The sequence below is a fragment of the Anguilla anguilla genome, chromosome 4 (assembly GCF_013347855.1).
Source record: "Anguilla anguilla isolate fAngAng1 chromosome 4, fAngAng1.pri, whole genome shotgun sequence".
NCBI lineage: Eukaryota > Metazoa > Chordata > Actinopteri > Anguilliformes > Anguillidae > Anguilla > Anguilla anguilla.
In genome coordinates, this window is record NC_049204.1 from 14,837,148 (window position 1) to 14,861,439 (window position 24,292).

At 40.2% G+C, this 24,292-nt stretch overlaps 1 protein-coding gene across 1 annotated transcript; it reads right to left on the reverse strand.

Annotated features, from left to right (window-relative positions):
* Positions 1–3,274: 3,274 nt before the first annotated feature.
* On the reverse strand, positions 3,275–20,521 carry LOC118226219 (uncharacterized protein C18orf63-like). The gene is made up of 14 exons (XM_035415673.1): positions 20,296–20,521; positions 19,231–19,379; positions 18,915–18,993; positions 17,604–17,660; positions 17,328–17,439; positions 14,630–14,671; positions 12,735–12,811; positions 12,238–12,347; positions 11,965–12,061; positions 10,310–10,395; positions 8,726–8,909; positions 6,153–6,716; positions 5,354–5,437; positions 3,275–3,831 (listed from the first exon to the last, which is right to left on the reverse strand). Exons 2-14 carry the CDS (start codon positions 19,362–19,364, stop codon positions 3,709–3,711), a joined length of 1,749 nt encoding a protein of 582 aa, XP_035271564.1. The 5' UTR covers positions 19,365–19,379; positions 20,296–20,521; the 3' UTR covers positions 3,275–3,708.
* Positions 20,522–24,292: the final 3,771 nt, after the last annotated feature.

Here is a 24,292-nt window from a genome sequence, read left to right on the forward strand (position 1 = left end):
GAGCCTGCAGAGCTCTGGTTAAAGGACTTGCGGACAGATTAATCCAAGATTCACTTGTATTGGAATGATAGAAAGAGCAAAGTGTCGGGGCGTAAAGAAACTGCTCAAGATCCAATCAACCCAAAATTATACTTTAGTTAGTTTTTACTTTAAACAGACAATTTTTAATATAATATTCAATATAATCCATAAAATGAGTGTATAGCCTTTATTATGGCTAATACAATATAGAAATTGTAATGTGGACTGTGAACTAGAAATCGCAGCACTAGTGTTTTGGCTGAATTTCAGACTTTTATTTCTAAATGTGCCTGAGCCATTACGTTGAATTGTCAGGAGAATATTATACTGTGATTTAAACAAAGCCCACATATTTAATTATTTCACTATTTCCCCAGAAGAAACAATGCTCCCACAATATGAAACATTTGGATGTTATTCACCACTTGTATGGTTCTTTTAACTGGATTCAAACAAGGGAAGTCTAATTAAGGCACCGAGAGACAAAGCAAATAAAAATAAAACACAGAAGACAAAAGCGCCAGACCTATAATCAATCACATCAAACGCCTGTCATAAATACAAATGTTTTCTTTTCAGTACAAAGAAAGCAGGAACTCTGATGTCTCTCTCCCAGTCTAACAGGAAATAATAAGGCATCTATAAATCTACTTTTGCACTGGACTACACATCTGGTGTTACTACCGTCGTATTACTGAACATAAGGAATTTCAGCAAGGAAGTTTCCGACACACTTTGTTTATTTGCATGGCAAATGATCCTTACACAATAATGATCAAAATTACAGTTTGGTTCAATTTCACATAGAAGCAGGAGATTGATGTCAAACAATTATTCATCTCTTGTAACACAAGCAAATAAATGCTTGGCCTGACAGTAAGCCAGCTTGGTTGGGGTATCGTGGGACAAACAGCATTAGGCGGTCGTCCATCTCTTTGGCAAGAAGCAAAATTGTCAGGAAACAGTGGACAGACATTTGTGTACAGCTATTTCAATTTTCAGAGTTATAATGTCGTTTCGGTGTTTTTCTTCCAAATGTGGAGTTTTGTTCCCCAACAGCTTGCTTTTTGGGGGTTCAGGTTGTTTTTTTTACCAAATTTTCCTTTGTTTCCTCTGTAAAGCGTCTTTGAGACAATCTCTGTAAAAGCTGGTTTACAAAAATTGAATTGAAATTAAAATCTGTGATTTATTATTTCCAAAATGCAATTGAATACATTTTTCCATTTAAACGTGATTCAATTCCACAGAATAAAAGAGTAAGAACACAAAGCATATCAATTTAAATGACAGGTAAATGACAGAACACAAAGCATATCAATGTAAATGACAGGTAAACGCAAGTTTTTATCCAATGGAGATAGCAATAGATCATACATTATGAACCACATTTTTATTTGCATGTAAAATAACTAAAAGGAACAGCAAGAAACAGCAACCTTTACTCTATATTCAGCCTCAATGTGTTCTAACTTGTTCAGGAGGTCAAAAAGTGAACTGCACGATCATAACCACAATATTCAATTTCAAAAGGCTTGCACCTGCGGTGAACCTCAGCAATGTTTTTCTCAGTGGCCCCGATAAACTTTAACACAGCAGAAAGCCATTACCTCCCCATTAGTCTGAGACGGATTGCCTTACGCTCTGAAGGGCCATGGATCATGTAAACAGAGCGTTGCCATGGCAATGGGGTCAGTGCGTGATGCGGCCTGTCCCTGCCGTCGGAATTCCCAATCCTGCCCCCGGGTGACGGCTCCGCCAGACATTCCTGGAGTAACTTCAACTGCTCCTGGTGTTCCTTGTGTGGCACTGTTTCCTGCTGCATGCACACACATGCACGCACGCACATGCACACACACATGCAAGCACACACACGCACACAAACATGCATGCTCACACACATGTACACATGCACACATACATGCACGCATCAGCACGTGTACGCACATGCATCCACACGTATGCACTCAAACATGCACTCATGCACGCACACACACACACGTACACACACAACCACACATGCAAAAACAGATCTAGCACATAGGCCTTGTCCCTATGAATGAGGCTCATTGTTTTGGAAACGACTGAAGAAAAATTCTAAGCTGATGATAATCGCCATGATAGGTGTGCTCTACTTGAAGATCAGTAGAAAGCACGGTGTGTTGGTTGACAGTAACAGCTATGCCAAGCAGCACTCTATTAAACACTTTAATAAGCAACAATCCCTATTCCAGTAATCCAGCTTTGTAAACTTGTTCTGTTATGTATGTCAACCTTTAATGTGTTTCATAAATATTTTCAGTTGTGCGGATATAGAGAACTGGGGAGCCTATCTACGTTAGGTACATGAATATCAAGAGGATATCCCACGCTAGCGACAACAATCTGACCTGGCCTTATCCTGGACTTCTTGCAAGCTTCACTTGTTTTTATGTAACAAGAGTAACACACTCAGTCTAATACGAACACATAGACGGAGCTCTTTGTTTGCTGGCACCATGTCAACAGGGAAGCTATTTTGAACACATCGCTCATTAAAACTAATTACAACACCGACCTGCTACGGTGCTGTCAAGCACAGAAAATATATCTGCAGAAATGTGTGAAGCAGTGTCTCTCACACTAATGAATAACAGTTACCCTTAACAAGGGGGAACAAATCGCCATAAAGAGTCTGGTTCGCATTAGAAACTTTGATACATGGAACATTTTCGCTCCCAAAGAATGTTACAGCCATAAGAGAGGAAAGATATTCTTACCCTTGCAAGAAACTTTCAGCCTTTCAGAGATTTCTTCAGGTCATAAAGATTTTCCCTGCATAAACGGTTAAAAAAAGAAACCTGAGAAGTGTATCTCTTGCTTTCCAAAGATCGAAAGCTCTGCGGCTTGCCCCCTGCTGTCTGCGATCAAAGATGCTGCAATTTACATTTCACTCAAGCGGCTCTTGTTCGACATTCAATTTGGTCTGGGGTATCATTAAGCCCAACTCTTAACATCCGGCTTTAGAACATGCTTACCTTTTACTATACCCAACACTTGACAATTCTTTGAAGGGTATATGAGGATAATTTATTCATCCTGCTCTAAATGTTCTCCAATTATGTGTTTTACATTTAGCAACAAAAGAGGCTCATGTGTCCAAAGTTCAAATCATCTCAAAAAAAAGTAATTACATACTCCTTTATTCTACAGCTTTTGACTACTTAGCCCAGTGTGACATGAATTTTTAAGAGGGAAAAAGACAAAGAAGCAGACATTTCCTTCTTCAAACTTTAATGACATAAAAAAACAGTTTCAACACATATTGTCAAATGAGGAAATATGAAACCATAAGAACATCGAGACTGGACAGCATACCTTTGTGTTCATAGATACAACACACTGAACAAAAACGGCCAGCATCACAGACACTGTTTAGGCTTTGCCCTGGACTAAATTTAGTTTTGCACGGAAAATCTCCAATCAAAATAATCTAGGACTAGCCGTAATCTGTGTCTGTGAAACTAGCCCAAATTGTGCTAATTAAATTTAACACAATGGCCATGTAAAATGAATGTCATCCATATGATCAATGCAGAAAGACCCGCTAACAGTTACTTTGGTCTGAAGGTAAAGTACAGCTCACAGTAGCTCGCGGCTCGTGATGGGCAGCAAGCGGACCAACGAGTCCAAACGCGAGGGCTGCGGCTCCTACGGTTCGCTGAGGCAGTGCATCACCTTGGCGACCAGCTCCTCCTTCTTGTCCTTTGAGCGGACGGGCACTCCTCGCCCCCTTAGCCAGGCCTGCAGTGTCGCCGCATTGATCTTCGACAACTGTGGGAAGAAGAGCTAATCCGTCAAACAGCCGATCAGCCCTTTCGGCCGATCAATCCTCATTCATCTTCCTTCGGCTTCCTTTGTCTGAGGAGGTGCTTTTTCTCACAAGTGCAAAAGGCTGACTGTCAATCACTGCAGTCTGGATTCAATATTTGTCACTAACGTTGACTCGCAATTAAGTGTAAGTGTTTTCTTTTCCTTTGTAAACAGTTTGGCAAATAACAAATTGGCAAGTAACATGCCAAATTTTTTGTGCAAGTAACACTTAATGTATTACTGTAATTTAATTTAATTTAATCCGACATTTGAAAGTAGTCAATGTCGGCATTTTTGAATTCAGTTTTTGAATACAGATTTACCTACTTTTGTCAAAAAAGTTCACCTTACTTTGCAAGCAACCTTGAATGTGGTCATATAGAATATAGACAATTCAGTCGCCTTCTTAGTATTGTATTCCACTACATTAACATTACACGTACAGACAAATATATGTATTCTATACTAGGAAGTTAAATAATATATTCAAAAGAAATTTTATGACCATGAAATGATGTGGCAAATAAAGGTTAAGGCGGTTAATTGTCTGTCCAGACGTCAGAGAGCTTTTGGCTTCGCACCTCGTAGGCAGTCATTTATTTATAATGGCAGTGCAGCTGTGTTCCTTTCCCTGGCACCGGGCACAACAGAAATATTATTACCGGGACATTCTCCTGTAATGGAAAGGCACCCTGTCCGTAGCGCACAGCGAGACTGATTGCAAATGGACAATCTGGATTATGTTCCTGAGGCAGGCGGTTTTATGGCTTTATGAAGTAAGGAAGGGTGTTGCATGCCAGAGACATTCAATCACTGACCGGCTCCTTCAGATCAACCGAACGTGCGTTTACGAGACTTCGGTCAAGCAAACAGAACCGTCTTTGATCCAAACGAGTCAGGCGATCTCGTGTTTTTAACAGCCGTCATGATCACGATCGACCGTGATCTCAAAAGCGTCACGATGCTCCACGCCGGTGTGACATGGTCACATATATCTTTTGAAGGTTTAACTCAGTTTAATCTCTCAGGGCTTTCATCCTGACAGATGGGCTTTAAATCCTGTTTTTTAAATAGAGTTACCCAGTGTGCCACAAGCTATATTTGCCGTATTTTCCCTTACCCAGAAACGCATTCCTGCGATATGAATGACCTCGTCGTAATAAATTCGGTGGGAAAATAAGTTTACGCACTCAGACGACCTCCCAATGCCCTAAATCAAGAGTTGGCAAAGCTGGTCCTGACAACCCCAAATTTATCATTTGGTTTTGTCCTTTCAAAAAGATTTAGGGGCCGGCAGCATCTAAGATGTCCGAGGGCGATCCTGCCGAGCCCTTCTCTAAACACCGATGTTTAAAATGATAGCGTTGACTTATGTGCGGGTCAAGTTACAGGGAAGCATCTGCACTGTTGAGGTGCAAACAGAGTAACCCCAGCAGAAAGGCGGGAGGGAGATGGGGGTGGGGGACGGGGGGGGCTGCAGCACCTGATGGCTCCTTGCATAATGCTCTACGTCCACTTCCGCGACGCTGACCTTGGCTTTCTTCGGTTTAGACTGGAACCAGTCTCCCTGAGATAAACACAGGTTTCAGGGCTCCAACGGTAGTGGTGAGGAGAGAGTGAAAACTGCACGGCACTGTAAAAATGCTTTATGTACCTACGCCACACGGCGCATAAACAGTCTGCAATCTGCAACTGCAGGGTGACACCGCGGTATTTAACGCTTTATATACAAAGCCAGACAGACAAGCCATTCTGTGGCCTTAAAAAATAAAGCACATTTTAAATGATCTTTTATGTTCCCTTGCACCTCTCCATAGTATATATACGCTGCTATCTAATCTACCATTTATAGTTAACGTAACATTGTCTCAAAAACTTTGGAGAAACTTTGGCACTGTATAATAAACGCGAATAATATTCAAAGTAATCTGTGCAGCTATATATTTAAAGACAGATTTGGAGAGAAAGAGAACAAAATCTATACACACCAACTGATGTTGTTGGTGTGTATAAATGTTGGTTTCCTTTGTTTGAGAAGCGTAGTCTCTAGAACAGGGCTGCCCAGCCTTGTTCCTAGAGATCTACCATGCTGTAGGTTTTTATTTCAACCCTAATTTGGCACACCTGGTTCTAATAATTGGCAGCTCAAGGAGATCAGTGAATGAGGTGTGCTTTGTTAGGAGTTTGAGTGAAAACCTACAGGACAGTAGCTCTCCAGGAACAGAGTTGGGCAGCCCTGCTCTAGAACACAATGGCAAAGATGTGCAGTTCCTGTGACTCACCACACTACTGGGGATCAGTGCAGGGATCTCTGTCCTGATGGCAGGAGATTGTGGGACAGACTCTCTGGGCTCAAGGTCTCTCCCTATACCCTGACTGTAGTGCCCCTGCTGGCACGATGGATTCTCCACTCTGGGGTGAGAGGCGGGGCCAGGCTGGCTCTGCCCCGCCCCCAGACGGGCCTCCTGTTTCCGCTTAGATGAAGGGGCGGGGCCAGGGGCGGGCCCGTCGGACCCTGCCGGGGGCTGACCACCCTGCTCCCGCCTCTGTTGTCTCCTCTCCGCCAGTATCTTGGTGACGTTGACGTGTCGGTCGAGCGCCTTGTTTCTAAAGATGGGCACGATTTTGTGGGCGGAGCCGGGGGCGGGGACAGGCCTGCTTGCGGGAGCAGCATTAGCGAGAGGTGCCTGAGAGGCAGCCCCTCCCCCGCCGTACTGGGTGCCGACGCTCCGCCCATCTGGCTGGCTCGCAAATGGGGCATTTCGGGGTATGCTGGGGGGCAGCTGAGTTAGCACGGGCCGGCAGGCGGACCTGGTGGTCAGATTCACCGGCCTGCTGCAGGGACCCTGCAGCCAGAGCACTAGACTTACGGACAACAACAGCAGCAAAAACACACAAATCCCGTACCGATGGCAGCTCTAAACAAACTAACAGGATAATAGCGTTTTCACATGCATATATACGATAATGCATTTGCACAGCGCGCATCAATTATTTAGCGAGAGAAAATGAGAAACCAGTTCAATAAAAAATAACCAGGTGCCACCGGCTTGCAAAACGAACGACTCCAAAAAGATCCCGAAGAACACAGTTATGCATACTAAACGAATGCAAACGAAATAGCGTCGTTTCTTTTAACTTAACAGCATGGACGTCATCGTAAGTGCAGCACGCCAGGACATACGCCACAAAATTAGCCTTACAGACATCTGTGCAGGCTCAAGAGCAGAGATTTATTGTTCAATCACATGGCACATCATTTGTCAAATCCCCTGTCGCCCGCCCAGACAAATATAAATATAATACGCTTAGCTTTGGCAGAGAGTTACTCCATCTGTAGACGACGACAGACCGCAGGAAATGACCTAATGTATCATCTACTATTGTTTCACCTCAAAATTACCTTTTTTTTCTCTCCCAGATTGGATAAATCACTTAAGTATTTTTGAAGAAAACAGCCCATATTCAACAAAGCGTGAGCACTTAGAGAACTTCACCAAAGCTCACTCCGCAAAAATCTCACACGGCCAAAAGGACGATGAAGGATTCTTGCCCCAGGAAAAGAAATACATTCACAGTATGGCACCATTAATCAAATCCGTATTTTTGTGATACTGCAGCAAAATATGAAACAAGTCTTCTTCTCCTCCCTTTCCTATGTTCCAGTAGAATAAAAATGTGATGACATAAAACAATAATCTTCAGGGCTGCGTCAGAACAAAAATGAACCAAACGTGAACCATGTTCCAGATATTACACAAATGTCCTTGATCACAGACTTTCTGCTCAGGTGAAGGTTCATGAGAATAAAAAATACCAAATAAGGAACTGTTATGTTAACATAACAGTCTGGGGTGGAACTATCACTAACAAGGAAAGTTAAACCATTGTGTTGGGTTTGGGTCAGATTAACCCATTTTAAACTTTCAGTAAAAGAGATGTATTTTTGAGAGATGTGTTGCATAACCATTGACTGAACCAGCGTAAATTTGGTTCTTGTTCTGTGTTTCTATGTCTTCATCATCTGTGTTTGTTTTATTCCTTTTTGACAAAGATAAAAAAATAACTGAGATTGTCAGTTCAAAACAATAAACATCATGCATGCATGAAAACCTAGTTTCATTTTAATTGTTCATAGATAAACATGATTTATGCCCCCCATTCTTTTATTATAGTGGACTTATATAAAGTACATCTTTATTTAAAAAAAGAACAACACTTTGATTGTTAAATGTGATTGAGCAGAGGTAAAAAGGGACCATTAATAACCTATATATATATATTGTTTGTGTTTGGAATTGATATGTATTGCTATAAAATCCGAACAATGTCCTGGGTATGTCTGACTAACAGTGCCAACAAGAAAACACAACACAAAGGTTAATCAAATGTTTCAATGTATAGTGCAATGACCATTATAATTATGCTTTAATTCTCCTGCTCAAAAAGGAAATATAATCACCTTGACCATTCCAGATTTAACCACAATATATACACTTATTTTCAGATTTAATCAAAGACTCCAAATAATAAAACTATAATGATATTTCTAATTTCTCCGTACAGAGCAGATACAGGCTTGGTATCAATCGACATTGGCATTTCTAAAAATAAATGCAAGCAAAAAGGCAGTTTGTTCATCACAAATGAATATGTGGAGAGTTCTGCAACATTTTTGGTTATTACAGAACTCACCAAATGTGTACTGTATGTCTCAATGTGAGTGTTTGTTTATATACTGAACCTATATATGTATGTGTGTGTGGACGTGTGTGCACGTGTGTGTGTGTGTGTGTGTGTGTGTGTGCGTGTGTGTGTGAGTGTATACATGTGTGCATACGTAAGTTTCCTGTACCTGTGAGCCAGGAGTGCTGAGGCTGGTGGTGTAATAGCAGGGCTTGCTGGTCATGCGGATGGGGAAGCCACATACACTCTGGAGTTTACCTCTCAGGTCTAACATGAAGGAGCTTAGTGCCCCCTGCAGGTCAAACCTGGGAAAGCGCTGAATGGGCTCAGCCCTGATGCAGCACAGGGGGTATCTAAGCCAAGGTTAAGGACATAAGACAAAACATGTCATACCAATGATAGAAATGATTTATCTTCAGTCTTTTCAGTATTTCCACATAGGGTGACTAATTGAATGTACCTTTTTGTCTGTACTTCTATCCATCTATCTATTGCAGCTATAACTATCTGCAAATGTCGTTCACAAGTACAATACGCAGAATTGTTTATTTTCTTAATACATGTTCAACCAAACTTCCTTATGCACCCAGTACATATAAATCACTCCATATGACCTCACACACAACTGGTAATGTAATCCCCTTTAAGTCTGCAGCCTTATTCATACAAACACAAAACTTAGTCCACACAAAGAGCATCAGCCCCTACAGAGCCTGCATAAAATTACCATTCTTCCTCCCATAATGAAAACCACATTCTGAAAAGACTGGCAACATCGACCTGAGGCTCTGTGCTAGGCTGCTTCATCTTGGCACTGAATGACTCTCAGGCTAGCAGCAAAAGTTCAGAAACTTGGCAAACAGAGCAGAGCACAATAAAGATTCTTGGCATTTATATGCAAGAAAAGAAAGTTCAAAGAGGTGAGTGCCTGTATGTTTGTTGCTGATGTAACATTTTTTATGGGTACAAATTAATATCAATAACAAAATGATGTGCTTAGAAACTCAAAATATATGAAAAAAATGAGAAAGCTCTATGTTGTCAAGAGACAGAGCTGCTAATATTTTACACACACTTCAGTTACATTGTTTAAATATGAATGTTAATCCTGCAACTCGATAATGATATGACATTTTATCTTTTTTTACACTTGTTGATAAACTATGGTTAGCCAACTTTTATTTTACAAGAAACTGCTTACACGGCTAAGACCTTTCTGTGTGGCGCTTGCATGCTCTCTCCGCTTCCACGAGTCTCCCATAGTCCACAAGACATGCAGGCTAGGCTAACTGGAGACTCTAGACTCCTAGGCTGGAGACTAATGCCCGTAGGTGTGAGTGCATGTCTGAGAGGTGCGTCTGCCTTGCGATAGATTAGCGACCTGTCCAGGGTGTATTCCTGCCTCTCACCCATTGCATGCTGGGATAGGCTCCAACTCACGACCTTGACTAGGAATAAGCAGGTTACATAATTGGTGGATGGATGGAACTAAATGCTTACGGTCAACAAAAGTACAGTGTTAGAGACAATAATGTAATTTCAGCATTACTATGCGTGTATTTTAAAGACATAGCAACCTCCATAACATGCGTAAGGACACAGGACAGGACCGTCCAGTGGACCAGACTGGTACTGCAGAGTCAGTGTTTTTGAAGGAAGCTGGAGTGAGCTGTTCCTGAAAGAGATGAAACAAACAGCAATCTTCCCCCTTCAGCGTCCCCTTCTTGGCGACGACTGACATTCAAAAGGATACGTGAAGAGTCTCTCTCCCACCAGCTTGAAGTACACACTGCAGTAGACCACATCCTGCTCATCCACTAGGGGAAGTTGGTACCCATACTGCACCACAAACAAAGGCCATGAAAATAAGAAGGGTTGTCAGTACATGCCCAGTCAGCAAAAGCCGGAATCTAGATGCCTTAAGGGGGGTAAATCTATATTGAGAGACGTATTGACATAAACAGACTAGGAAAACCGCAATATAGCTCAGGTTTTAACTGGGACATAGCCTATTTACGTCCTAGTTGGCCAGAAAACTTTCACTTTTCAAACAAATGTAGCCAGGTTTTCACACAAACACCTAGACTTTTCACAGACTTTTCACCACAAAAATCTTCACTGGGTCTTCAACCAGACTTCAACCTTTTACCCCTGAGGTTTATAAAGGTAATGAGCTTCCAGTGTCCAATTTCTGAATTTGAGATAACATATCTTGACAACTGAAACACAGCATTAGTCAATAAATAACACAGATTGCAAATACTTGACACTAGAGTTTTGACTGAGCCTTAAATTTAACCATCTGACAAAGCCACACCCAAAGATCTCTCGCCTGAATCTCCCCTGAGACAGAGTCAGGACATTGGACATTTTATAGCCTGTCTCAACTAAAACGATGTTGATTTTTCTCACTGATCATGCTATAGACCCCCCCCCCCCAACTTAACCTTGCTATGGTAAGCCTTTGCTTTTGTACATACAATAAGCAAAATCTTACCAAAGCAATGTTAGGTTTGAGGGGGGTCATCTATAGTCTGACCTTAAACCTCTATAGTTCCTTAAACATTACTAAGAAAAAAACATACAGAGGGTAGCCTATATGTTGCCTCCCAAGCAAGTGCAAAGAATACTTCTCTGCTTCATTTAACTGTGTTCACAAAAGTCAAATTATACAGCCTAGTATCCAGTCCGAATTTTTATTAATCAAGCAGAAACAGTGTGTTCCCACTCTTCATCCAAGCGGATCAACAAACATGGCTTAATTTCACATTTTCAGATTGCCCATTTTATTATGCAAACAGAACAAGATCCAAAGAGGTTTACTGTGCCCCTACCATGCATTGTACCAATTAAGCCAAGCATTGCAAGTAACAGCATGCATTATAACCAAATGAAATGAAAGCATATGACGAATAAAACAGGGCACTATTAGGATATAAACAAGTACCCATGCTATTTAATGACGTATGAAGTGAAAATGCAAAAATACCATTTTCATATCCAACCTAAATTGTTTATTTACAAAAATAACCCAAATAAACTGAGTAAATAAATCAAAATTCTGTATAACGTGTGCTAAATGGAAAGGGGTTAGAAAGACAGGATGTATTTGACATATTTGAAAGAGTCACTTCTGGCACAGACTATATGGCAGTGATTTTTCAGGTAACTGGTTTTAGTAGCTTGCCAAACAGTACCACAGATTTGCACTGCCGACTGTGACTCTAATTTTCGCTGCCGACTGTGACTGTAATTTTCGCTGCCGACTGTGACTGTAATTTTCGCTGCCGACTGTGACTGTAATTTTCGCTGCCGACTGTGACTGTAATTTTCGCTGCCGACTGCGACTGTAATTTTCACTGCCGACTGTGACTGTAATTCTCACTGCCGACTGTGACTGTACTGTACCAGACTGCTCCAATGTTTCCGTATGTCAGCGTAGGACTGGAAGGGGCACTCGGCAGGTATCTGGTGACTGATGCTAATGATCTGACCCCTCTTCATACTGTGGACAGTGAAATATCACATTAATTGTCAGTGTGTCAAAAGCATAAAGACTGCGAACAGTGAAATCCTACAATTATGATACCTAAATGTATTCTGTAAAAAGAATGATGCGCACACACATACAGACACAAACTCTCTAAGATGGCTGGTCACAGGGAGCTAACTGAAAGATACCTGGGAAGAATGTAGCACCAGTTACTTGGCAAAGAGAAGGAATGAATCACTGCGTCCCTGCTGCTGTGGAACCTCCTTATCACATTGTCAGCAATGTCAAAGTCCTCCAGCTGACCAGAAACAAACACAACCACCAGCACTGCATTCAGAGGTTAAGAGCTTACTATCCAATCAGTCGGAGTGTGTTTTTTGTGTTGTCTCATTAATTTTCCCTTGCCTGACCTGGAAGAATAGATGACTGTTTCATTTCTTTTCCTCACACTGACTAAACTGCGAGGCCTGTGCATGGCCATCATGTGACTTCATGATGTCATCACCACGAGAATGCCACCGGTTTTGACAGATGGCTTATTATGGGACAAAAATGAACAACTGGAGTGTGCTGCAGTGCACCTGGCGTGAAAGCGGTTTTGTTGTAATGTCATGGACGCTGTGCGGCTGTTCATTGCGAGTGTCGGTTTCCTGAGCGTGGGCGCACGCGGACGGATGCTGCTCACCGTGGCGGGCGGGAGTCGGACCGCGTCGGCCTCCACGCTGAGGCACAGCTGGCTCTCGCTGACGCTCAGCTGCGTTGCTGTCAGAGAGACACAGCCCCCGTGAACCCTGCGTGCTCGCATGCGAAGAATGTGAAAGTGGCCTCAGACTTATGGCCACATCCTGTTTAAGATCCTGACCCACTTGCATACCTTACATTGCAACCCTCTCGATGATAAAATACCTTCGGCCTGTCATAGGGCTGTTGTTTCTAGGCTGTGTAGTAGTATATTAAGTGAGGAATATTTCCATTTTAGCTGAGGGTGAGTCTTTACAGCCAACCTCAGTAAATCTCAGGAGAGAAAAAGCTTTACCATGTACTATAACTATAAATACAACATCCCCCCAGGCATTGTGTCAATTATTTATTTTAAACCTATTGCATTAGAAGTTGGCACACACCTCTTGTGCTAGCAGGCCACATTTGTCAAATTTTGATTAATAGTGATTATCATCCCAAATGTAATTCTGCTTCATAATTTATTAATTCAAAACCATAACAATTACTCTTACTTTTATGTTTCCAAGCCTACATTAGCTTTTACAATATAAGCAGACTAGTATTAGACAAAGTTTTCCTGAATAAATTGCTTGCATTTTCTATAACTTCATATATTTTCTATAACTAACTATCAATCATCAAGACACCTGTGATGTTATGGGTCAAAATTGACCCATCTAGATATGTCTAAAAAGGAAAAGAAAAAAGGCATAAAAGTCAGTTTTTAGTTCCTAAAACCAAATTTTATTTTGCTCAATATAACAAATTTATACTGAACGTGAACAATCATATTTCTAAACAGACAATACCAGATGCAGGATTATCGTATAATTTCTTCCAAGAACATCTCTATAATTAAAGAGTCTCTTTCTGTGTGTATGTGCGTGTCTTTATGTTTCTACATGTTTGCACACCTACATATATTGCCTGAAGGAAGAGCAGCCACTGAAATGGACCAGGCATTCATCTACAGTGATATCAGGCACTGGACTGTAATATGTGGAAAGTGCTCCACTCAATTTCCCCAAACATCTGAAATGGGAGCAAGCTTGTCTTTCATACAGCGACCAGGTCTTGTTTCATGATTGTCAAATCGAATAATTCTTGACATGACATGAAATGTTTGCAGTGACACAGTAGCATGGAAAATAGTCCAGTATGACTCAGCATCCCACAGCTAGCAGTAGTCCCCTGACTGGATCTGTATAGTCCAGCTAGAGGCAATATCCCCTTATAAAGCATGCATGTGTGTTTCATCTAGCTTCTTGCAGCTATTACTGAACACTCATCTCCCTCCCACGTTCATCATCTCAAGCACAATTTTCTCAACTGGCTCAGTGAAAAGCTCAAAAGCAGACTGTACGTCTTGGACATGTGACACTGCATATCTGGTGGGCCCTGGGATCACTCGGATTACATTCTCAGTTTTTGCTCGTCCAAAAGCACCATAATATACTGCCATTTTCTGACAAGAACATGTCATGGCTTTGAGCTCATCAGAGCTCTCTTTATCATGGATCAGGATCATACTCGACATCTACTTGGGGGTAGACTCCGAGGGGAATCTTGCTTGGGTCAAATTTTATCAACAGAACTACCCATACGTTTTTAATGCAACATGCCATACTATCAATAGCCAATATTCTTTGCCAGGTCGAAATTTAATAATATGGCATTGATTTTTTTAATTGCTTATATAACTATTCTTGAGGGTATCATGAAGTCTTTCTGACATATCAACTCAAAAACAGATCAAACTCAAAACTCAACTCAAAAACAGGTCAGCACAAAAGGAAGGTTAAATAAACACAAATGCATATCACCTTTGTTAGAAACACAGAATTATTGTATACCCACCAACAGCATTAAGTTTTCCAGAGTAAGACAGAAAGTCCATTCCTGCAGAAAAAAACATACTGAAGATAAGATGATTATGAAATTTGATTATCATGGTAAAAAGGTTCTTAATCTATTACTTCTAATCCATATTGATTTAAGCAATCATGTATTTTAGTTGTAATTAAGGGACATTTTAAAATGAAGCAAACACAAGACTTTCAAATAAAAGGTTGCCAGCTTTGAACTTTGATAGTAGTAGTAGTCGTAGTGTTTATGTTGCACATTACTGGGTGTGGTCAGAGACTAATAGCCAGCACAAGCAGTTTGTACACATTTATGCTTGATGGCATAATATATTTAATGGTTAATATATATATATATCTGCTCACATACACTACCACTGTAGGAAAATTTGAAAGAAAATTATACCCCAAAGCTGACTATGAAAAATATCACAATCTCAACAATTACTGGTTCTCAAAACATTCCAAGAAATTTAAAAGGTAATGCAAAAGTAGTACAAAATCCTTCTGGTTTCCTGGATGTCTGTTGACCATTATTTGTAATTCCAAGGAGTACTGTAGGAACAGTCTTTAGGGAGGGGTGCCCAATGCGTCAACCACCATTAACCAGGAGATTGCAGAGGCCATGCTGGCAGACCGCGTGTCATTTAAAAAAAATGCATCAGTTAAAATTCTAACTCTTTCCATTTTCATTCCTCTTCCCTATGGCTTCTGCTTGACAGACAGGTACACTTGACTAACATGAAATGTGGCCAATCTGCTTCCATGGAGAACTTTGTTACATTAAGCATACCCATTTATGATACAGAAACAACTCTAAACTCAAAATTTTGTGGTGGTCACGTAAATGTCCAATACATATGACATTAATATATCTGATAGTAACACAATAACTTAGCCAATGCATTTTTATATGGGGCAGAGCAGTCGTGGTGGTGACACGATAGATCTGGTCCATTTTAGGCAGGGGATTTTACTTTCACTAGCTAACGGATATTGGTGCTTTAAATCTAAAACTGGGATTATACTTTTTCCAAATCTTAATATCTATATGGATAATAGGGTTGAGGCCTGATAGTTGAAATTACAATTTTTAGAACCACTTCCAGTTTCAAGCAGAAACCAATGTGGTACAATTTGGTTTTGTTATATGGATAATAATTTGACTGAAGGTGGAGGTTACAACTGGCTGGGTTTGACAATTATCTGTCTACAAATATCATCCTGTTCTAGAAGCAGGGACAAACGTCCATGCTTTTAATAGGTATTCAAGAGCATAACTGAATTACCTCCTAAAATATTAATGCTTGATCTCATTAGAAAGAGAGTTAATTCATGATAATAGCATAGTGCTTAACCTTGCTTCCAACAACATAAGTTCACTATCATCAATAAGTACACGGTCAGCTTTTTGGCAGGCCAGTCCTTGTCATAAATTAACCTGACCCTCCTTTCATTCCCTTCTACAACTTAACTCAGGATCAACCAATCAGGGAAAACATCCTCAAGCCATGCTGGGTAAGGTATTGAAGATGGCCACAGTATATAAATAAAAGTGTTGGACAGTGGTTGCTTGCAACATTATTAAATAAGCTCAAAACATCTACCAGGCTATCTACCTGGCAAACTAGCATTTTCAGGTGATATGACCCAATATTGCCCAAATACTCATTGGTAGAACACATTGTGCTGGCCATTGAAAAAGTAGATAGCAAACCAGAAAATTAGGGCACCCCTGGTCTTAGAGCTCCATTTTACATTGCAAATACTGTCCGGCCATAACACCATTGTGCCCTGACAAGCACATATCAAGACTCAGCTGTGGTATACAGTATATATACCACAGGGATAAGGTTTTAAGGGATTATACTAAGGGTGTGACTTTGTCAAAGCCAGTCAGATAATTTATCTTTTCTCCTTAAAAAACCCTAATTTGCACTGCCTTAAGTGCTATGATATAGCAAGATGAGTGCGTCTCTCAAGACGTCAGCATGTAACGAGTGTGCTCTGAGAACTTTAGTGGTGTGTAGCTGGGCCTTATTCATTCCTGACCATAATATTTATTTTCATCCATCACCCATCCCTCTCCCAAAGGATCTTGCAAACTGTCAGAGTAAAAAATATTTCCGTTTTATCAGCGAGCATTACCCCTGAGCTTGTGTTTGAGCTGTGAGTTTGTACCAGCCCTGAAATAAAGCCCTTAGAACATTATTCAGTTTTGTTATTCCCATTGAAAAAGAATTTGGTTGGGGCGGCACGGTGGCAAGCACTGTTGCCTTGCAAGAAGGAGGTTCTGGGCTTGAGTACTGGCTCACCCGGATTCTCTCTGCATGGAGTTTGCATCTTCTCCCTGTGTTTGTGTGGGTTTCCTCCACAGTCAAAACACGTAGCCTTGGGACTATAGATGATAATGAGCCGGCCTGGCTAATTCTAGCACATTTACATAGAAGTTATTAATGTGCATAGTCCCAGTCAAATAAACTAATAAAATGTTCATGTGTAAGATTGTATGGATCATGGTTAGATTATAAGATTTCCTTGACTTTGAAAGAAGTTAAAATGTTCTCAGATTGTTCAGGGGGTAATATTCTTGTTATAAGGTTATCTGACAACCAAAAGGAATGAATGTTCTCTAGGATTCTTAAAATATTTTGTGCTGGCTGGGGATACTACTTAGTCTGGCATGGTCCTACCTGCCACTAGGAACTGCCCGACCTTGTTCCAGTTGGGAGCCAGTTTGACAGTCAGGGTGTACGAGAGGCAGACCTGCAGAGTGCTGGGGAGGACCCTCTGTGGAGCTCCCATCTGTACCAACACAGTGAGTCAGTGACAATCACCATCAAAAGGCCCTGTTTCTCTGCTGTCATGACATACAATCAATAACAACCCACACAGCATTCATTTGACTTCCCATAATATGCAATCTGTCATACTCAAGGTCTCACTGTAATGAATTAAAAAGAGCTTACCTGCAGACCATGTCTCTGTGTATACGCCTGGATGATCCCAGTCTTGAAAAAGGTTATCTGTGGGAGGTGTGATTTCATAATGGTTGCAGCACTAAAATGCATGGTGCAACAATTAAAACAAAGGCAATGATTGGTGGACTAGTGAATCCTGTATGTAAGTGTTCAGTGTCAGCACCCTGGTGTCAACAGACCAGTATATTGCATGGTGATAAATGATAAATTGATAAATGGACCATGGTTCAATAAGCTTTATCTGATATATTATTGGTTTCTGTCATATGACATTGGGTCAGACATTGAATATAATGCTGACTTTTCACGTTTAATGAAGTAATATTGGCATGCCACTTTACAGTATGTACTGCAATGCCTTCTCTGTAGCCTGCTCTGCTTTCCCCTAATCTGAATAAAGGGAAAAAAACACTGTACACAAGGAGTTCAGACTGTCCTCTCAAAATGCCGACACAGCATTCCCTATCATTATGACAAGCCTCAACATCCACAGGAAGATTCTATGTAGAAAAAAGTTACCAAATTGAAGTAGGCCTGTGATAATGCTCGTAAATGTTGATGGTTGGAGTCTGTACTGTCAGAAACCTCCTTTACTTGTCTTTGTTTTGAATGGCTTCTTTCCAAAGTATAGTGTAGAACATAATTTATGGAATGCGCACAGACTACTTTGGTTTTATAAGTAACATCTGTTCTACAGAAGCTGCTTATTTAAAGAAAAAAAGACCCTTGGCTTGAGTGCCTGTATTGACACTGAATGTAATATCTGTGTCAGGATAATTACAGAAGACCAAACAATATTGTGAGTTTAACTGAAACCACATCACATAGGTTTTAGTAGCAATAAATAACAATTCCACAGTTGGCTGACTGTCTGTTTTTCCTTGTTTTGTTTCAAATGGCTAAAAGAGACAAGCAATCTGTAGATACAGATTGTGTGTGCAGGACTATTCCTTTTCTTTTGATTATTGAATTATGGAGGTTGTATCCCCCGCACCATGGACATGAGCGGAAGTGTGTTAATATGATTTAAAAGGAGGAGATTACACTGACTTTCAAAGAGATGTGATTGCTGGAGCTCTTGTCAGGCTGATGTTTAAGGAGCAATGATGTCTAAGGTGATGTCGAGAGCAGCCATTTTCCATGTGAGCCATATTTTAGCTGAGAAATATCCTTTCACAATTTTATTTCATTTTTTCCACAAAAAAGCATAACAATAATATAACAAATACATAACAATAATAATAACAACAGTAAAACACATAACATGATTAGAAAATAAAAGGGCAACATCATACTTACAGCCATTATAACAGTGATCTCCTCAAATGACTCCAAAGCAGGAGAAGCTAGTATATCTGGATACAGGGACAGTAACTCTCTGCAAAACATGTTGTAGTGACATCATTTATTTGCTTCTAGTAGTTTGTTCTCATCCTTGGAAATATATTGCACTTGCGGCACATTTCATTAAATTAAAAACATTAAATAGTTGAGGTAATTTGGGCTATTTTTTTGTGACATGACATGTGGTATAACATGTCTTCTGACAGAATTACAATAGAGTTTTCAGCAGAGTAACAGACTATCATAAGGCTCCCCCTCAGGCCTCCCTCACCTGCATGACTTCACCTGTGTGTTCCTCAGTTCCCCGTCATCATGGCCAAAGAGCAGGGACAGGGTGACACAGCACAGCTTCCGTGCGTCTGGCAGGTTCAGGAAGAAGAGGTTCTGCTCTCCTTGATGGCTCATATTCAACAAAGTCTCCTGTTAGAAGTAGCTCATGAGTCAAAAATGTTGATGAAACCTGTCTCTGAATTGTTGAGACGTCATAATGACCACCCAGTAAATATTATGTTGCAAAATACCATAGGTAGCATACTTTGTACCTCTATCTACCTGCCAATGGTTTCTATGATTATTGTAACCCTGCTAAAACCTTGGTTAGGCTATATCCTCAATTTAATCGGCACATCCGAGGATTAACAGGGTTATTAACAGTGGAACTATGCTGGAAGCAGCCTATAGCCTATGCTGTTCAATAAAACTAAAGCAACAATGGTAAGTGGGAAAGAGCATGGGGACTTGATAACGAAGTTTTGATCGCTACCAGAAATAAAATTATTAACCTTCTACACTTTAAAATAGTATGTGTTAAATTAACTCTTACAGAGTACATATGGTCCTAATTGCACTCATATGTACTCTGTTAGAGTTGAATTAATACTGGACATTTAGCTACGGTGTATAAAACCTGATTATGATATTAAGCGTCCTTTTACTTATGCTTAACTGGATACGCAAGTTAGTTTGACTCAAGTTAATCGGACGAAACATTTATTAATGCATAGTCACTGATGAAGAACAAAGTGCTATCAGGCTGTGTCCGGCTACCAAAATAATTAAGATATCCGATGTTTTGCAGGAGATAGATATATTGTCATGCACTGTAAAACAACAAACATTCTCACGTCAGCTGTGCAGATGCTGAAGCAGCCAAGCGCTATAATGATGATTATCCGTCTTCTTCCTGTTCACATTATAGTCCTACGCTACATAAATCTCCTTGTGTATGTGCAAATATTATTGCTGATACATTCCAGCAAAAGTATTATCGATAACGTTACACTACAAGTCTGTTTCCCAGACATGCCGATATGTAGGCTAAAGTAGGCTATCTCACCCGGTCAAGTTTCTGTAACCTCTAGAAGTGCGAAATCTCTCAGATACTTTTTCGTGGCTGTGCTGCAGGCCTCTGTCTAGCCAAAACGTATTTTTACAGTAACTTGAGCCTATCTGAAACGTTAGAACAGGTCTCAGTATGTCAACCAAAGCAGCGATATTTCCCGCATTCCTGCTGTAGATGTCGTTCGTTGCTCATCGCGTGACAGTAAGCTTTCAGAAGGCCGCGTGCGCGTGAGATTGGCAGAACTGCCCCGCCCCGCCCACGTAGGTTTTCTCTCACGAAAGCTGTCAGTTAAGTAAGTGGGCCTATTATATGTTTTGAGCATCTTGTATTTTTTCTTCCACGAATAAGATAATATAAAGGGCACATAAAAGGGTGCATTTCATATTTTGTTTGTTCGAGCATTTACATTTACCCTGTCTGAAAATCAGCGTTGCAATTATTGTGAATGATGGTTAACATTAAAGTATCTGTACATCCCATACAATAAAGCTTTATTGTCGTCCTAATCGCCCCCTGACAAGTATTCCTGAATTACTAAAATGTATTGAGGGTGATGCTTAAAATACTACTTTTAAATATTTAACACTTATCTACACATCAAATCTCTCTCCCACAGAAAAAAAAAAAAAAATTATTATGTCAAGCACAAATTGCCAAAGTCATGTGGAGGACAAATGTTTATTGAATATAGGCCAAAGTGTGTCAGAAACACTGATAAATGTTAGAAACAAATAAAAATGTATATGTAAACTTATCTGAGAATATTTCTGTTAAAACCATCAGTGATTAAAATGAATAAACAGCGCATTATTCTGAACTGTATCCTAACCTCTATGCTCTGCCTCCCCAGTACCCAGGTGGTGAGGATGTCATATATGAACAGCCGGGGGGCAATCAATCAAGTTATGCCAGAGAAAGTGCTGAAAAGCCTCGCTTAGGAAACTGCATCTGGTAAGAGGACCCTGTCTTACAACAATAGCAGGTGCTGAGGAAGGCCATACAAAGTGTCTGCCATTCCCATTAACTTAATGTAGTTTTCTCTCACTTACCAATTTTCTGTTGTTCCTCATCCCATCTCACTATATAAACTGCCACGAGAATGGAAGTGATTCCAAGCAATTTAAATCCTTGGTCACACCGATTTCTCTACTTAGTAGTAAAGATTAATTGATTGAACATATTGATTTCAACTACTTACAACTGTGCAATTTAGGTTAATGACAAGTTTAATCCTGACAATGATGTGAGGCTTTTCATGTACAATATGAATTGGACTTCTGCGCTGTCTAAAGATTCGCCTTTGTCATGCATTTGTAATATGTGTTATATTTATTAGAAAGCATGGCCAACCCTTTTCAACTCTTACCTAAATAAATTAACTTCACCTCATTTTGAGTACTGTGCAAAGAACATTTTCTGTGCTTGGTGGATTGTAGACTTTATTCCGCATGGATTAACGCTGATATGGGCCCTATTGTTAATATCTAATTTTCACAGGTTTCTTTGTTGGCCCATGTATTGAACCCACCTATGAACACAAAGCATCTTCGTTATAACTTTCCATGGCCTGCTTTATTTTAAGAGACTCTTGTGTTTTTATTTTGTTTCCATTGTTTTATTCTCCCATTGAAATACTTTTGGTGCAAGAGCCTGTGTTCGTACCCTATTATCTGCATTTTAATGAGGTCTGTGCTTTGTTATGAGAAAAAAATGTTGGTGTGTTTCTCTATCTCATAAAATGTATGCATTGCGCTCCCTGACAGTGAATTTTGAAAATTGCTGAGAGGGAGAATTCAATAGCTTGGCCAGCAAATGCTTAATGTTCAGTTCGGGGATAAAAATACGAGTTCAGCCAAAATGGAGCTCCTTGCACAATACCAAATCTCATACTCTGCCTCCCGCAGTCCTTTGTCAGTCATTTGTTCTGAAGAGTTAGTGCTACCAGTAGCTGATCTGTGAAAGGTTTTAGACACTGCAGATAGTATAAGAGTTTTCCTTCAAGTTGTTTTTGGTTATTTTGCATTGACAACCAACAGGTTTTTCCACTATCAAGTAAATTAGCCTAACCATTTATAAATATATAAAACTACACTACTTTTAACAGTATTGTTTTTAAAAAAAAAACTACACAACAAATGTTTATGTCATCAGGTCCGCAAGCCAACAACAGGGGCCTTGGTACAATGGGATAATGTATACTTTGTCATGTGTATATGAAGGGTATGGTGAAATACAGCAGTGATATCAATTCACTGGTGTACCACTAAACAAGTTTTATTTACATGAACTGTAGAGCTGTTATTGCCAGTCAGCTCTACTGAGCTGTCCCCAATAGTATATGCAATCAAAGAAGGAAGGAAGGCCTATTGTTGGATGTGAATGCCAGTCTCACCCACAGTAACATTCTGTGTTTATGCTCAGGTAAGTGCATGCACAGTACTACATATTTCAATATGTAGTACTACGCATATGTTCTGTATCATAGACTTTTTTTGCATTTTGGTAGGTCCTTAACAGTATAATCATATAAAACACACTGATTATTCTATCCCTGTTATACACTGAAACAAATGGATTTATTCAATTGAATTGTGGACAGTTGTTCCACATTATTTAGCAGGCGCTATTATCCACAGTGACTTACACAATGTTTTACTTGGCATTTACATTGCATTGATTTATACAGCTGTACATATACTGAAGCAATGCAGGTTAATTACCTTGTTGAAGGGTACAAAGGCAGTGCCCTACTCTCGAATCATCTTTAGGTTACAAGACCAGTTCCTTACACATTATGCACTGCTGCCCTCGTATATTTGCATTGTTCACATGTTTGCAGTGTTAACATTAAATGATTGCATTGAATAAACATGATCTCATTGAGTACTTTTAATAGAAGCTCCTTTTCTTCTTCTCTTTTCAGTGTATATATACACACGTATACATGTGACTATGTTCCGAGAGCCCTTTTCCAAAGATGCTCTTTATTGTTCACTGTCCTGGCTGCTTTGGGCACCAAAGGACAGTGAACCTACCTCTTTTAGAACAGCTGGGAAAAATAGGTTTTTCCTCACCATTTATAATACACTGGATTGGTGCCAGGAGCAATTCTGTCCACACAGCACCTCATGTGTCATGTCTGCCCAGCAGAAACAGGAACCTCGGGTCAGTAAAGCCTGCAGTCTGGAAAGTGGTGCATGTACAATAAGAAAGATTTTAAAGTGCTGAAAAGAAAATGCAAAACAGGATACATTCTGAACGGGTCTTTTGATTGGCAGATTTGGGCCCCTGTGTCTTGGCGGTTTAAACCAGTCCGCTCAAATTATGGCTTGTGAGTAAAATTGTGAAATCATAGATTTGACCTAGTTTATGGACAACATTCAAAGTAACTGACTCGGTTAATTTAGGTAATCCATTCCAGTCATAACTGGCAGATACATTTTCCCTCTGTCCTGAAACACAGAAACAGATACTGTTGGCATAACACATCTGAAACTTTACAACAGCATTGCAGTGACCCCAGCTGGTGTAACTTGCTCTTCCTAAACAAGTAGTCTGAATGTAAGATTTTAGATTGTGCTACCTGTCAGGTATTTGGCAAACGCTCTTATACCTAGTGAATTACACAGTTTGCGTTCTTTGTACGCAATCTAAAGAGTATAAACTGGTTAATGCCTTACTTAAGAATACGGCAGTGCACCCACCTGGGAATGAAGCCTACAGCCTCTAAGTTATAAGCAGAGCTCCCAAACCATTATGCTATACAGATACCCACCCAACTTACTCAGTGACACGGGCAATAGTATCAAGATTGGTATGTGTATTATAATTCAAACCTGCTCTGCTCTCTTTCATTGAAGAGATTGCATGCTTTACAATTTTGGGATTAACAGTACTTCCTCCTACTTAAAGGTAAACAGTCATTCAGAATAACCAGATCTCATTCTCCTTCTCAGGAATCTCAGTCGTAATTGTATCAAAAAGCTAAAGG